This window comes from Protomyctophum parallelum (genome assembly GCF_964188405.1).
Source record: "Protomyctophum parallelum genome assembly, chromosome: 20".
Classification (NCBI taxonomy): domain Eukaryota; kingdom Metazoa; phylum Chordata; class Actinopteri; order Myctophiformes; family Myctophidae; genus Protomyctophum; species Protomyctophum parallelum.
In genome coordinates, this window is record NC_139718.1 from 27,984,504 (window position 1) to 28,001,915 (window position 17,412).

General features: G+C 42.4%; 1 protein-coding gene across 1 annotated transcript in view; it reads left to right on the top strand.

The window, feature by feature from the left end:
* Nucleotides 1-10,058: 10,058 nt before the first annotated feature.
* The window catches only part of trim9 (tripartite motif containing 9), a 44,901-nt gene continuing 37,547 nt past the window's right edge, over nucleotides 10,059-17,412 (top strand). Inside the window, exon 1 of the mRNA XM_083791949.1 lies at nucleotides 10,059-10,918. Coding sequence (XP_083648075.1) covers nucleotides 10,082-10,918 — 837 coding nt within the window. The 5' untranslated portion in view covers nucleotides 10,059-10,081. The remainder of the gene's footprint in view (nucleotides 10,919-17,412) is intronic.

A 17,412-nucleotide genomic window follows, 5' to 3' on the forward strand; every position in this document is an offset into this window, starting at 1 on the left:
TGATTGGTTTGAGAGGAGAAGATAAGGGAGGAGTTGTTATCAGAAATGTTTGGAAAAGCATTAGAAAGCATTAGACAGAAACAGAGACACGATTAACACCATACAATATGGTCTAAAGGATAACATAAAAAAGTATGGTGGTCTTGTTTCCATTGAGGTCATATATACAATATCATCACAAATCTAAGGGGAGTGGCCGGGCCAGTCTAGCGGTCCGGGCACCTAGGCTTGTAATCCAGCCTGACAGCGTGTCGTGGGTTTGAGTCCCGATCCCCACGACCTTTGCTGCGTGTCTTCACCCCCATTTCTCTCCCCGTTTCCTGTCGACATACTGTACTGTATCAATAATGCCAAAAAAATTGCCTTTTGCCATTATTGATATAAGTATGTCGGCAAGAAACGGGGAGAGAGATGGGGGTGAAGATAATGGGAAAAAGGGAGGGGGGTGGGTAAAAAGGGGGTGTGAACGCCTTTCTAAGGGAGAAGTGATATTTACCTCCCCCTTTGGCCTCCTGAAAGGTGGATTTGCAAGCCTGTTTGAAAGGAAGCCAGTGATCCACATCTTCCCCACAAAGACTGTACCATAAGCAGCAACACTAAAAGCTCTGCGGATGCCATTAACATTCACACATTCTCACATTAATGTTGATACTTCCCAGTGTGGATGGCAGAATACTTGGCAGTTTTTAAGGTGAAAGCCTGAGTTGTCAAACATGTGTAACAAAAAAGAAGAAGAAAGAAAAAACTAAAGAAAATAAAATAAAAACATAAACATTTTAATGTCTGATTTAATTATGTGAGTTATTGTACAAGAAAATGTAAAAGAGAACTAATATAATATCGAACAAATATAACAGCAACAACAGCAAAACTAATACAGTAAAATTCAAGCTTGCTATTGTCACTATTTTAAACAGGGCTTAAATGGCTAATAGTGTCCAATGTACATTTATGTATAATTATGTGATGACTCAGTGATGGATAACCTTACCACAATGCTTTCAGGGCATCTTCTGGAAGGGAAGGAATATCGGAAAGCTCTGGTGGGAGGATAGGAACTGAGTATGGTAACACCTTGAATAGCGGGAGGTAGGCACACACACACACACACGCACACACACACGCACACACACACACACACACACACACGCACGCACGCACACGCACACACGCATACATACACATGCACAAGCGTGTGCTTGCGTGGGTAGCAAATCCGCTTTACTTACAAAAATAAGCCTCTCTTCTGAGTCTGTTGAAGTGATGTAAAACATTTCTCCATTTATGGCTCATCTCTCATTTATGTAACCACAGACCTAAATTATTTTCTCAATGATGCACTGTATATATGAGCTGGCAATGGCATTAATAAAATAGTAATTGATTCACTGATTTAGTCAGAAATTATAACTCTGTGGTTCTCAACCTTTTCTGGACCAGGGCCCACTTGAACGTGCTAGTGAAATATGAATAGTACTTCCATTATACCCACACACGTGCACGAGAATGGCCATTAAATGTATAGATGCATAAAATGTTGCCTTCTGCCTTCCTGTTTCCCCCAGTATCTCTTTTTTTTTTTTTTTAAGATATATATTTTTGCGGCTTACGCCTTTATTGATTTTTTAAGGGATAGAAAGTAGGCTGACAGGAAACGGGAGAGAGATGGGGGATGACATGCGGTAAAGGCCGTGTCGGGTCCGGGAGTCGAACCCGCGGCACACCGCGACTGGATCACCAGTCCGGTGCCCAGACCGTTACGCTATGGCCTGGGCCCCAGTATCTCTTAATAGGGAACAAACTAAGCCTTGGCCCAGTTAAAACTTCTATAGTGTTTGCTATTGCCGGGCAAAATCCTTGTATCTCCACATGTTTCATAAATGAATGATATTGGTCATCCTTTGGCCCTATACTATACTTTGTCATTTGACAGTCGTGCAAAAGTAGTGAAAATAGCCAATCTAAAAGCTCACAACACACTACGTCATGGCACGTTGTGTATGGTACCCACCATACGACTGATGAACTAAATATCCAGATACGGGGATCATTGCTATCAGAAACTTCTGGCCTTGTGTGTTGATGACATAGGCTACATGAGCATACAGCCATACGCGATTAGAGTTCCATTGTACATGCTAAGACTTATATTGGTGCAGTGGCACAAATGTGATCACAAAGGTTGGATAATGTGTGAAGCCATGGGTCAGTTTTTATATCTTACATTTTATAGATAGAGGTAGGCAGTTACATGACCTGCTGACATACCACAATGTACAGTATCAGAGCTCTTTAGTGCGCTGTAGTAAAGGTACTGTACCCCCTCTTCTCTATCTTTCTATCTTTTGTCTCTCCCTTTCTTCTGTAATTCCACCTCATGCAGTAAAAGCATCACGCATGAACGCACAAATACAGATATACACTCCATTTCTTTCAGCCTCCCCTCTCTCCTTTATTATTTCTTTATAAATGCAGTAACAGTATACACAGAGAGAAGAGCAAAGCAATAATGTGACCTAGAGATGATGGCAGTTATGTTTCAGCATGCCCAACCTTATTTGCATGCATAACCTTATTATGCTAAACTGTTTATTCTATCTATCTATTTTTATTTTTTATCAGGGCTGATGAGTGGTTGTGAGTAAAGAGACGCACAACTAGTCTATGTCAGACTTTCTCAACACTTTCTCGTCACATTTTCCTAAATTATTTTGTGGCTTTCGCCTTTATTTTTATATTTTTTTATGGAGGGACAGACAGTAGACTGACAGGAAATGGGGAGAGAGATAGGGGGTGACATGCAGTAAAGGCCGTCTGGAAAGGTGCCTGGACCGCTGAGCCACGGCCCAGGCCGTTAGATTTTGTTTTATCCTTCCTCTCCCTGTCCTCTTCTTTTTTCTTTTCTCTTCATGAAAACAACACAAACGATGGAACTTGCACACATCAATTTCATCCACTTCCTTACACATGTACAGTAAACCTGCATTGTGACAAAAGGTTTATTCAGATTTTTTATTTAAATCTGAGTGTGTTTCCACTTCAGTGTTGGGTAATACGCACTGCGTAATATTATGTAATATAATTACGTAAATAATATAATAATATAAATAATGCCTTATTGTAGATACGCCACTGGTCTACGCAATATATAATTTATAATTATACTAAATATTTAATTGTTCAATTTGAGCATTTATTTTTAAGTAAGTTGTAATAGTAATATTAATATATTACTCTTGCTCAGACAGGAATATGTAATACAATATATTATTTTAAAATTAAGGTAGTAATAAGAAATATATTCCAAAATAAGTAATGCATGCAACACTGTGAGTTTCATGCCCCATGGACCTTGTGCAAGTCTTGTGAAAGAATAACTAAACGTTATAGGCTACAAATGTAATCCTACATCGAAATAACGTAAAATATATTATTTGCTGGAAGAAAAAACAGTTTTGGGGTTTTTTGTGATATAATCCTTTCAAATGAACATGAATGTTCATTTGAATTTCCATCATTTAGCTCTGAAGGCCACCACTGAGCCCTGAATGTAACCTTTCTAATCTCCATTGTCGTTGAAGCTGAGCTGATATTTACTTGGACTGCTATCAGGGGCTCCCCGGAGGAGTTTCTCTTGGCCAGGGGACTGCCGATGTACGTATCACATCGATGAGCCATTAGTAAGGGCTGATTCATACTCCTATTTTAGAGCCGAATAAAAGTCGGTTCGGCGCTGTAAAGCCTACAATTTGACGTCATTTGAGGTTCGGGGGGGGCGGGTACCGTTCTAAAGTCGGCTCTTCGGTGCTACTGAAAATTTCTGACGAGCCGAAATCATTTCGGCACTACAGCGCCGAAACAGCGGTAAAATAGGAGTATGAATCGGCCCTTAGTTCAATGGTTTGCAGGCCGTCTCTCTATCCTCCTACAGTGCATGCGGAAGGTCAAACTACATCAACCTGCCCCTCTCAATGAAGTAGAGCAGAGATGGGTGGGCTGGGCCATATCTCAAATTATTGAGATATGGATGTGAAGGGAGGTGAGGAAAGAAGGGAGAAATGAACAAAAGAAAGAAGGAAAGGAACAAATGAATGAAGGGGGGATACAATTTACAATTTAGCCATTTAGCAGACAATCTTAATCCAGACTGATTTACATTAAGCAAGAACAAAAACCATGGCAATACATCACATAAATAAAAGTAGTTCTCATAAACCATGCGTAAGATAAGAACGTAACAGTGGAATATCATAATGAAACTATCCATATAAACTATACATATATATACTATACTATGCTATACAAGGGCTATGACTACATAACATGCTATAAGTCTGTATCAAATGCTAAAAATGGAGGAACAGACAATGTATGTACAATGAGTAAGGAACAGAGGACTGGAAGGGGGGGAAAAAGCCAAATGTATTTTTCCAGTATACCAAATGATATAAGATCACAACAAGAACACAGGTTGGTTCTGGACCTTCTGCTATATACATTGTATGACCAATTACTTTCACCGGACAATAAAGTGGGAGGAAAACCACTGCTATCGCTGTGGGATAGAAAATGGATAGTTTTATGAGCTGTAATCCCCAGGCATTACAGAATGTAGACGGAGAAAGAGAGTGACATAGAGGGGGTTACATATCGTCTGCTGTTGCATGGGCGGGGGGGTCTTCATATTTGATAACAGGGTTTAATGGTTTTAAATCCCCGAGCTCTGCTGATGCATGCTTTATGTACACTGATGGATTCTGCCATTTCCATCTCCTACATTCTTTTTTCTTCAGATTTGGACTGTGAATTCAGCATTTTCATGTACTGCATTTTTATTTATTTTAGAAGTATACTATTTGTGTAGCCTGATAAACCACCCGGTTGCGGTATTACGTTTTTTATTACTAGTAGTATAAAATGATATACTAATTTGCGTGCATGCATGCGTGCGTGCGTGCGTGTGTGCGTGCGTGCTTGCTTGCGTGCGTGTGTGTTTTCTCCACCTCTCTCCACCTGTTCTATCTTTGTTGAATCTGGTGAACAAAGGGCTCCAGGGGGCAACAATAGTACTGCCAGTAATAAGATCCCGCTGGATGGTGGTATAGGGGGTTGGTAAGTTGATTGGATGCAAGGATTGTGGTTTCTGCAGCACGTGTAGCAATGGTGCTGAAATAAATGTTGGGAAGCTGATTTACTGTATCGTATGTGAGCAATACAGTAGAATAGAATCGACAGAACTGGGAGGACAAGGGAAAAGTTTAAAAATGACAATATGTATCTCCATATTATAAAAAAGAAAAAGAAAAAATATGTTATGTAAAATATGTCATGTTTATTAAGATGCATACATAGTAGTACATCTGGGAATGCACACATGCTGCAGTCAAAACCATAACTCTCAATTTCTTGGACATTTCTTTGTTAGCTGGGGTATTTAGCTAGAGAATCAATCCTTGGGGAAGAGGGCATAAGAGAGCTGGTCGATAACATGAGCCCTCGACTCAGGAGCCTTGTCAAATTATGTTCCTCAACTCGATCAATCTTGGAGACAGATTGATTTGTGTGTAACCCAACTAATTGTGAAGCAGATGTGAAACACTTTGTGTAAATTAGACCAAAGCATCTCAACACATTCACATGTTTAAGATTGATTGCATGTTGATGTTCTAAAAAAACAAAGTAAAACCATTCGGCATTCGTGGTATTTTGTGTTTTCAGGGTTCCTTGGGTCCCCGTGCAACAGGAGAGCTGGGTTTAGAAGCGCCTCCCCGACCCACTTTTTAAAAAGAATCATTAGGCTATTAATGGCATCTCGATTTCCCTGCAGAGCCTGAGTGGTTTGCACGAGAGAGGTGGAAAGTGGTGATGCACGTGCACGCCTAGTGCTGCTCACGTCTGTTCAACCAGCCCACACATACAGTTACTATTATGTACACTTGCTCTAGTGTCAGCCTCCATTAGGAGTACTTTACTGAGTACTGCATGGAAATGCACAACCACATTTGCCCTGGACCTGAACAATAGTAGTAGTGGTAGGAGTAGTCATGACAACCTCGTTTTATAGGAACACCTACACCCAAAGCACCAAACCAACTACAAATGACAGGGGTTTGTGGCTCATGGTTCCTTCCAAAATAAACTGATAACCAATGATATTTTTACAACAAACACATACAGTAACACATCCTCATAGCATGTAATAACACTAGCCTCGCGTACTAAGCCTTCAATTCGCCTTTGCAATGCATATTGCCATATTGTAATATCCTGCAGTGATATTAGCATGGCTACGCAAGGCTATAATAACACATTAATAGAACAATAATGTACACAGATGCATGCTGGTATTCCTTTCCATAGCCTCTAACAGCCTGGGATGTTTTTGCTTCTTCCGTTTTGTTTTTACATGGCATTGACAGGCAAGGAGCCAATCCAACTCAGTGGCTATTGGCTAAGAAACACATCATTATAGCATTCCTCTAGATCTGATTTCCTGTGACAGAAAAGAACAATGTGATTTTCAAACATGGCTTTCTAAAACAATCCAACCACTAGGCCAGTGGTTCCCAACCTGTGGGCCGGGACCCCCAGGGGGTCCACACATGATTTCTGAGGGGTCCCCAGATGACAGTAAAGTGACAATTTAAGGTGAGACACTACAGGTGAATAGGGGAAAAAAGGTTAACTAATAGCGATTACAATGAAACTTCTCCAGTTGATTACTTATATTAACATGAATTAGTTTTTCACTCCAAAAGTAGTCGTAACCCATTCTGGACGGGAACCCCTTTTGGTGTTTTAACTAAGAATTATGTTATACTTTAGCTATTGACAAATAGCAGATCTACAAGCTCATAGCGCGAGTGGCGCGCTGTGAGCTTGTAGGTCTGCTATTTTTGAAAAACTGAAAATGCGGCACAGATATTTTAATATATATTCTTTCAGATGACTTATTTTTTTGTCAGGCCTTAAGACTCTTGTGTAGGCCTACAATCAGAGATATCCACTTACTGACACGTCTGGGGAAATCTAAATTCAATGAATGGGACAATGAAAATATGCACCACTGCTTTGAAAACCAAACCTGATACCATCCCATATGCAGTATTTGCTGTAGTTCTGTTACGCTGTTATTTGATTTATTTTGCAATTGTTTCCTCACAATTTCAAGACAGTACGATGGTGTTGCATGCCAAAAATATAGCAGATATTTTTGGCGCACAATATATCTGTCATATCATGACAATCGGGCTTATACTGTGTATAGTCTTTACACTTGTGAGAGGGCACATATGATATCACTGGTCAGGGCACATATCACTGATCGTAAAGTAAGTCTTGTTAAATGTTGTCAAAATCTGAAAGACAAATATTTGTATTCTGAATTTAGGCCTACTGTTTTTATTGGTGCTATTTCAGTGCAGTGTTATGGTAAACACACCCAAAAACAAACAGATGCTGCGTATGGTACTATCATTAAAGAAAATATAAAGTAATATGTAGCCTACATGTGTAATATGTAAAGTAATGAAATGGGCCCTTTTCACAGCAGCCATTTTGACAGGTAGGCCTAAAAGTAGAAAGATAATAACGATTCGTTTTTTGTGCCAGCTGTGAACCATACAGGAGCTGTCCAAGGTACCACAGTAACACCGAAAGGAAATACAGCCACAGCTATTATTACACTATTACCTTCACAGGTGTACCACCAATTATACTTATTCATGTTTTGTTACATAGCCTACTGTAGTAGAGCCTGTTGATGCTGTGCAAAGGGACCATTTACCATTTTCTGCCTCATTCAAAGACAATCTTCTTCTGGCTATTTCCCTTTTCGATAAATGTAATTCAACAGACCTATCCCACTCCTCACTTGAGCAGTCACCATGCAGTATGAAACCAATTTGAGAGAAGATTGACAGATAAGAAATTAAATATGTATACATATACAAGACTTAGTTCCCCCATATTTCCCTTAAGGCCTAAATGTCAAATACTCTACCATGATAATGCATTTCTTGGGTCATTGCTAAGGGCACAGATGGCGCAGAATTTATAAACATAAATTAATCTGGGTTACTTGAGAGACTGCGGTGCCCTGAGAAGGAAGAGATGTCAAACGTCAGTGGCATTGAGTTTGGGGCTTGCGCAAACCAAGGTGCCCGTTCTGCCATCCTAAATCCTGTAGCAGGTGATTGCATAACGAAGGTTTTACCTAAGGCTACACAACAAGTAAGCACCAGGCTGTCATCTATTTCATAGTTCCTGAAACTGTAAACTGAAAAAAGTAATCTCAAGCATGAAATTGTACTTCAACAAATTATTAAAAATAATTAGGCTACTGTATTATTCCAACCAACCAACCACACATTCAAAAATATAGTTGCTGCGCTTGCTTGTGAGTTGTTACTTTTTTTTTTACAGTCAACATTGTGTGTGTTTATTTGTGCAATATTAAGCAAATTGTAAGTTCTCATGGAAAGAAACAAACAATGCTCATTGTCATTGCATCCAAATAGAACCCAAGGCTATTGTATTTGACAGGATGGAAGACTTGCTTTTTTCAGTTAAGAATTGCTATACAAAATATGCAAATGAAATCAGACCAAGTGCACATGAAGTGCCCTCTTGTTCTCAGAGATTCAAATGAGATTACTTGGTGGTTTAATTTTTCTCCAAGACGCTTCCCTGCTGAGTCGCTGACGACCCCCCTGAGAATGCAAGTTGCCATGGAGTCTTTGTAAATGACTGTGGTATTTGAGCACATATAGACTGCCCCCCCACCCAACACAGACACACACACACACACACACACGCACACGCACGCACACACACACACACACACACACACACACACACACACACACACACACAGTCACAGTCTCACACACACACACACACACACACACACACACACGCACGCACACACACACACACACACACACACACACACACACACACACACACACACAATAAGTGCATTGGAGCGTCAAAACTTGACCTTAAATTGTGAGGCTCAATTGTTATTTATAAGGCATGGTATATCCCATATTATAACTAGAAAAAGTGCCCTTCTGGGCACAGGTCTCCACCAGGTTATCCACAGATCCGTGCAGTTAGAGGTAAAAACACTTTTGGGCCAGTTATAGCGCCACCTTGAGGCTGAGTTGAAATTGTTCATGTGGCATTTCGTCCTCGGCCTAGTGGGAATGTGCGTGCACAATTTCACGGAAATCACGCGATGTGTTCATGATTTGCAGCATTTTGTTTGAAACTGAGCACTCCTGTGAACTTTGGAAGCCAATCTTAACCAATCAGGATGGAGTCTGAGAAATCTGAAAGACCCGTTTCGTTGAATGGCTCTAGAGAGACTGTGTACTAATTTGCGTGATGTTTGGAGAAAATCTGTAGGTGTACTGTGAAAAAACTTGTTTTGCACAAAGCGGCCTCCTGGTGGCGCTATAACAGGCCGTTCTGGAAAGTTTGGGGCAGAGGTTCATGGTTGGCATCCAGGGAGTGTGTGTGCAAAATTTGGCATCGACCGGGTTAACGGTGGCTGAGATTAGCTGTTCACGGACGGACGGACGGACGGACACACGGACACACGGACGGACGGACGGAGTGCAAAACATACTCTCCCCATGCCTTCGGCTGGTGGAGACAACTACTCTATGGGAATCCCTTTATGTTGATGGTCCAATTAAGCAAAGCTAAATAGGCTCAATGTGATTCTATGGGTATGTGTTTCACATTGCATTGACAAACAAGCTAGTGCAATATACAAAGTTTGATATCAATTCTATTCAGATATAGCTCATTTAGCTACAGACCTACGATGACTGACAGATGCATTACCCAATGGTTGTTCTTAGGAGCTCCCGTCATTTGCAGCTACTGCGTGCTTATTGGAGGACAGTGCGTTAGGATTCCCTCCCTCTGCATTGATGTCTTTCCTCTAGTCAAGGTTGCACTTGCATTCGCGACTGGACGCGACTGGAACAGCACAGCAGCTTAATCTCATTCAAAGAGGTCCGTGCACTATTTCTCACTTTCGAGATATAGCCTACACCACCCAGCCACTATGGACGAAATGGAGGAAGAATTGAAATGTCCAGTCTGTGGGTCTTTTTACCGGGAGCCAATTATTCTACCGTGCTCCCACAATATTTGCCTTGCTTGCGCTCGAAACATCCTTGTGCAAACCCCCGATGCTGAATCCCCACAGAGCAGTAGAGCCTCTGGTTCCGGGGTTTCCGATTATGATTATCTCGATTTGGATAAAATGAGTTTATACAGCGAGGCAGACAGTGGATATGGTTCATATGGAGGCTTCGTTAGTGCCCCGACCACCCCTTGCCAAAAATCACCTAACGGGGTACGGGTTTTTCCTCCAAGCGTCCCTCAACCGCCGCCGCAACATCATTTGCTACAACACCCCGGCTCCCTACCTCCGATACCCCGTAACTCTTGCATCACTTGCCCGCAATGTCATCGCAGCCTTATCCTGGACGAGCGAGGGCTCCGCGGGTTCGCCAAGAACCGAGTGCTGGAAGGGGTGGTCGACAGGTATCAGCAAAGCAAAGCGGCCGCTCTCAAATGTCAGCTCTGCGAGAAGAGTCCAAAGGAGGCCACGGTGATGTGCGAGCAATGCGACGTCTTCTACTGCGATCCCTGTCGCTTGAGATGTCATCCTCCCCGCGGTCCTCTCGCCAAACACAGGCTGGTGCCCCCGGCTCAGGGGAGGATAAGTCGCCGCGCCAGCCCCCGGAAAATCTCCACTTGCACAGAGCACGAACTGGAGAATCTAAGCATGTACTGTGTACAGTGTAAAATGCCCGTGTGTTATCAGTGTTTGGAAGAAGGCAAACACGGCACACATGAAGTAAAAGCTCTCGGCGCAATGTGGAAACTCCACAAGGTACGTGCGTAAGATAGCTATTTTACGCAACATGCGTTGCATGGTATTATTGTCGATACTGGCCTTTTTCAGACATTCATATGATGTAATTCAGTTTGATGATAAGCAACAAGTTGCCGGTATAGTCCCCACAAATCATTAGGCTACAATTCCATCAACTATACGCTATGCATCAATGGCTATCTTTGGTTGTGGAATTGTGTAAGCTTCTCCTCCTGTCACAATTGGTTTTGATTAGCCTATATAAATGATTTACAGCGAATTAATTGAGCCGAGAAAACATGGTGGTGACAGACAACACGTACGTCTCAAGACTAAGAGTAGCTCTATGAGACTCCAGTGTATCTGGTCTGGTGCGACAGGCTGGCGGGGGTAACTTGAAATTCTGTTCACGCCGGGCACGGCCAGACAGCAACCAGCAGCTTCCTTTTATCACATGATGAAATTGCACTGACCTCAAATGCATATCTGCCATCCTTTATTTATTTGATCTCCACACATCTATTAACTTAGTGCACAATCTAAAGTTATATTATTGAGATTCCCCTCAACACAATAGCATGCATGATTTAAACAATTGCTGCTGTGTGTTCATAAAACTAAATAAGCTCATAAGAGACTATACTGAGAGTGTGGATATTCCTTTTTTTTTTTTTTTGATTTAAACATTTGTCATTATGGCATTATTGTATATAACTAGTATCCAATATGTATCCCTCCCCTTGCTGCCCTCATCAACCATTTGGTTGTCGGTGCGTTTTGGTATGACCCAGCAATAGAACACAGTTCTAAAGACGTGCTTTCGCCTCTGTTGCTATTTTGGACCCTGGGTTGTTATGGGCAGGGAGGCACTGCATATCAGGAGCAGGATTCTACCCAGTGGCGTTTATCTCCACCTCCACAAGAGCAGCCCTCACCTCAGCTTTCTGCACCATAAGGAGGATCTGGAAAAGAGAGGCCTAGATACGTATATGTATATAGAAGGCATCATCAACTGTGCATGATTACTCATCTCACTCACACCCACATACAGCTATGCCTACTATGCTGGAATGCTGTGTTTTTGGATGAGTTGAGTACTGTTTATTACCCCCCACATTTCACATGCAGCCTGGTAGTTGGTTGGTACCTGTCCAGATTCTCCAGAATAACCATAAAATGGCCTTCCATCCAAGCCACCTCTCCTTTTACAAGCACTGATAGTGGGGAGGCACAATGGCTTTTAGACCTTGAGAGATTGCAAACTGATGGTGGTGAATAAGCCACTCGCATTAAATTAACCCTGCTTGGAAAGTTGATGGCTTCTTCCTCATCTTTACTGAGGCTGAAATGGAAAATGTGAGAGAGTGCGATTGTATAGACCTAGTATACTATGTAGTTATAATGTAGGCTGTTTTGAATTAGAACCTCAACTGGTGGTAGTATATACCCAGAATTTCAATGACAAACCTGTGACTTCCACAGTGAAAGTATACGGACATGGTTTCAGTGCCGAAATCAGAGAGACTGCTAACCATCTTAAACACAAACACCCAGCAGACACATTGTACTAAGCCTCCAAGTTCACTGATTTGCTTCAACAATTCATTATTATATGGATTATTAGAAATAAAATAACCAATATTAAATGAAAGCTTAATTTCTTTTCATGACATGTAGAGTTGTAGACATCTCATATCAGGGCTGTTGGAGCTCTGTGCTATTGGTTTCCATGGCACCTGTTATATTTCCAATGTTCTTCTCTGAGGCCTTGCTCTGACCTGTCATCCGAAGCTGTTGCCTACAGAGCCGTAACAGATGGCTGTGCTGAGGGGCAGAGCTCAGAGCCTGGCCATCTCTGGTCATGGGCAGGTTTCAAAGCTTTCCTTAGGCGTTCCTCTGGCATTCCTCACTGAGCTCTCTGGAGGATATATGGAAGACGTTTCCATATCTTGCAAGCTCATAGATATGCTCACATGGGTCACATTTGAACACACAGATACATTCCCACATGCAATGCATATACACACATTCACACATGCTTACACACTTTCTTTCCCTTTTTTGTGTTGTCAGAGTGGATTCAGTGACATTGTTGGGCAGTTCTTTCAGAGCTTGTGTGTAACTGCTACTTTCCATAGAGACAATGAATGCAGTATTTGTCAGCTGTGTTCTTTCTTTTCTAGCCAGAGACAGAGTGACAGCTAATTGTCCACTGTCCATTGTCTAAATCAGACCTGGGCATTACATGGCCTGCAGTGGAAAATACGGCCCTTTGGCTGACTCTGACCGGCCCGTGAAAGTTACTTTGAAATTAGAAAATAAAATTTGAATTTTACGTTATGCTGTGGACTAAAACTGCATTTCTTTCATTTTGAAGCCTGTTTATTCACGTACACGGCACACGCAATCTGTTTCCTGGTGTGAATTGCGGGTGATTGACAACCTGTTCCTTTCATTAACATGCATTACATTCAAAATGTCCGCTCATGCCAAAAAACGAAAGGTGGATGCCAAATGGTTGTTTCAACAATATCTGGACTATTAATTATTTATTTACTGAAGTCAGAGGTAATAACATATACTCTTACCCACTTGTCAAAACAATGCTATTTACTGCTTTTTATATAGAAATAAAATGAATAATATGCAGAATTGAGTTCAGCCTTTCGGCCTGGCCGTCCACAATATTTTCTGTTTCTCATTTGTCCCCTTGGGAAAATAATTGCCCACCCCTGGTCTAAATGGACCCTGCATTTCTGATGCCACAGATATGTTCCCCTGTATCATATGTAAAAAACAAAACAAAAACAAACCAACAACTACAGAGTAATTAGTATAGAATGAGGAAGCCAAGCATAGACCCCTGGGGAACTCTGGTCAATGAAGTATATAGGGTCTAAGTGGTTGACTCTCCTTGTCATCGCTGTTTGATCAGGTTCAGTTTCATTCTTTGTTTATTATTATTGGCAAACTGGGTCATTCTGGTTGGTGTGTGCAGGCAAACTGTACTACATGTGTTCTCTCTCTGTGGAACATTCTCTTATGAGGAGATGATGAACCACCTGAACCACCTGCCGCCATAGCAACCAAATCCCCCTTGATGTTGTTGGGAGCAGAGAGGTCTTAGATGTCGGACCCCGTGAGGAATCAATCCCAGATGCTTTCTAGCAGAATTTATCCTTCTCTCTCTGTGTGTGTGTGTGTGTGTGTGTGTGTGTGTGTGTGTGTGTGTGCGTGCATGCGTGCGCTCGCGTGTGGTAAATAAATGGTTAATGGTGCATTTATATAGTGCCTTTATCCAAGGCGCTTTACAGAGATTGTGCATTACATTCACCCATTCATACACCGATGGCAGCGAAACCATGCAAGGCACCAACTAGCACATCGGGAGCAATTAGGGGTTCAGTGTTTTGCTCAAGGACACTTCGACAGTAACTCTGGGGGAGCCCGGGTTCGAACTGGCAACCTTACGGTTACCATCCAGGCACTCTACCCCTGAGCCACCGCCGCCGCCTGTCGCCGCCGCCTGCATTTCTGTCTGTACAGCCGTTCATGACTTCATCAGTTTAATGTGACTTTTATGTGTACCCATGTGAGATGAAATGCATGATGTTTCAGATCATCATTTCTGCTCTTCATGCCCTTCCGTGCTGTTTGCACACATGTCTTCTAATCTATTCCATTCCTCATTCTTCTGTCAGGCAGCAATAAACTGCAGCAATAAACACCAACAATCCTTTATTTTCCTCCATGACATTGTGTCTGAACCACAATGGCAATCGATTTCACGTCCCCAAACTTACTGTAGGTTCACAAGTAGAAGTTGAAGATTTGCATGGCGGTTCTGCATTCTTATCTGTGCTTCTCCAGATTTGTGTCAGAGAGGTTTTCATGCCGTGACTTAAAATCAGTGTTAATCTCTTGCTTGAAAGAAAGGGAAGGCTGTTAAAACCCAGAGTAGTGAGTGACTTGTCTTACAGTGGATGTCACAAGAGGTCGTAAATGTTATGTGGTCGTGTTTGTTGTCTCGTTTTGTTTACTGTCAATTGAAGGTGATTAATCTGTTCATTCACATAGAAAAGAAAATAATATTAATTGCAGTCTCCAGAAGAAAATTAGAAATTGACACGCTTGCCAACGGTAGTCAGATAAATCATTCCCCATGCATTCCTGTTCCCCTAGCTGCTATGATAGCTAAGACTCTCCAGAGACCGCTAATGTTGTCAGTGTGTTTTGGTATGACCCAGCAATAGAACAACAGTTCTAAAGGCGTGCATTCGCCTCTCCATTCGCCTCTGTTACTATTTTGGACCCTGCGTTGTTATGGGCAGGTAGGCACTGCGTATCAGGAGCAGTATGAGCACAGTTTTACCCAGTGGCGTTTTATCTCCACCTCCACAAGAGCAGCCCTCACCTCAGCTCTCTGCAGCATCCACTGGAAGGAGGAGGATCTGGGAAAGAGAGGCCTAGGCCCTAGATATAGAAAGCATCAACTGCGATTACTCATCTCACTCACCCCCCCGCCCCCCCCCCCCCCACGCACACACACACACACACACATACAAGTGAGGAGTAGATGACCTGTATTGGTCATTTGCTGCCATATGCAGCCTGGTACCTATCCAAAGTAATCATAAAATTGACTTCCATCCCAGCCACCTCAATAAGCACTGATAGTGGTGAGGCAAAGCAATGCCTTTTAGACCTTGGAAGATTGTAAAATTGATGCATTAAATTGTCCCTGCCTGGAAAGTTGACGTGACTTTTATGTGTACCCATCATGTTCAGATGAAATACATGACGTTTCAGATCATTATTTCTGCTCTTCATGCCCCTTCCATGTTGTTTGCACACACACCTTCCATGCCTTATTCCCTGTCCATCTTCTGTGGAAAACCTTAGCCAATCTACAATCTCAGTTATCTGTGTGCCAGAGATGTTTTATGCCGTAACTTAAAATCGGTGTGAATCTCTACTGAACTAGTTTTAAATGAAGAGAGTGGCTTGTCTTATTACAGTGGGTGTCACAGGAGGTCGACACGTACAGACGAAGTCGCTGTTTGTTGTCCTGGGCTTGTTTACTGTCAATTTAAAGTGATTCATGTGACAGATACTGAAGAACTCAATGCGTCGGCATGGACAAATCCTTTTCAAGCAGACTCCAGCAGAAAATTTGAAATGTACACGCTTGCCACGATAAGTAAGATAGATCACCCTGAGATAGCGCAATAGGTCTTAACCCTGGCAACAACTAAAATGTCCCCTTTGAACTCCAGCAGAACACCAGCAGGAAAATGTTATCGACCTCCGTAATTTGGGGAGGAATTTGTAGGGAGCGGGGAGATTTTCCCCTCTTGTTATCTCATCTGCCACTCATTCATGTCACCCATGTGTTTGATCCCAGTACCCTCCCCAACGCACACACACACACACACACCACATGCACGCCCAAACACACGCACACATGCATGCAGCCAGCCATGCATGCACGTCGCGCACAGCCGCACACACAAGAAATCTGACCACAGCAGTCAAGCCCGATTTATACCGACAGTATCAGATATATTAGCTCACAACGCGTCACAGGTGTGAGCTTACAAGCCTACAAACACTCTTCAATCCAAAAACAGAATCCAGGTTAATGAAGGCAGACAGGATAAAAGTTCAAGGGTTGAATGCTAAGTCACTTGTCTTGGTGTCAGCTGCTGTCAGCAGCAGCCATGCAGCAATAGCAGCGAGTTTCGCTTGATCCATTGTGGGCCCTTCAGCACTGTCAGGAGCCCACTGGGGCCTAGAGGCCTTCATTTACATTTAAAGGTTGTGTAATAAAACAAACCCTGCAGGTGAGGAGAGCTGTTTAACCTAGAAGTTACAGTAACTTACTAAAAAGGACAAAATATATTTTGTTCAGCAGTAAAAGTGGTACTCCTACAGAGCAAAACGCCCACAAATGTGTGGGGAAAGAAAACATTCAGGATTTTGGTGTGGCCTTTGGCTGAATGTTTGTATACTTCACAAGTGCAAAGTCTCCACATGAAAAGACAAAGACACGGATAATGAATTGTTTAAAGATAGCTAGTGGCATCTGATTCACTGATGAGAGATGAGTTGGAGGACAATGAAGGAAGGTCTGAGGCTTGAAAAGAACGAGATTTCACAGTGGGGGGTGGTTTGTCAAAGCCATTTAGTTTAATAGCATTCCCTTAATAGCTGTGATATACTGCAGTGTGTGTGTGTGTGTGTGTGTGTGTGTGTGTGTGTGTGTGTGTGTGTGTGTGTGTGCATGTGCGCGCGTGTGTCTGTGTGTGCGTGCGTGCGAGAGAGAGAGAGAGACAAAGAGGGAGAAAGAGGAGAGCATACTTCATTGTACGACTACATTGTGCAAACAAAAATCTACAAACTTGTACATCTGCTATTTGGCAACGCCGTCATACAGCAAGCAGGCTTTAGAATGCCCTGAAAGTGGGAAAACGGAGATCAGAAGTGAAATAAGAGATGAATCAGAAGTAGAG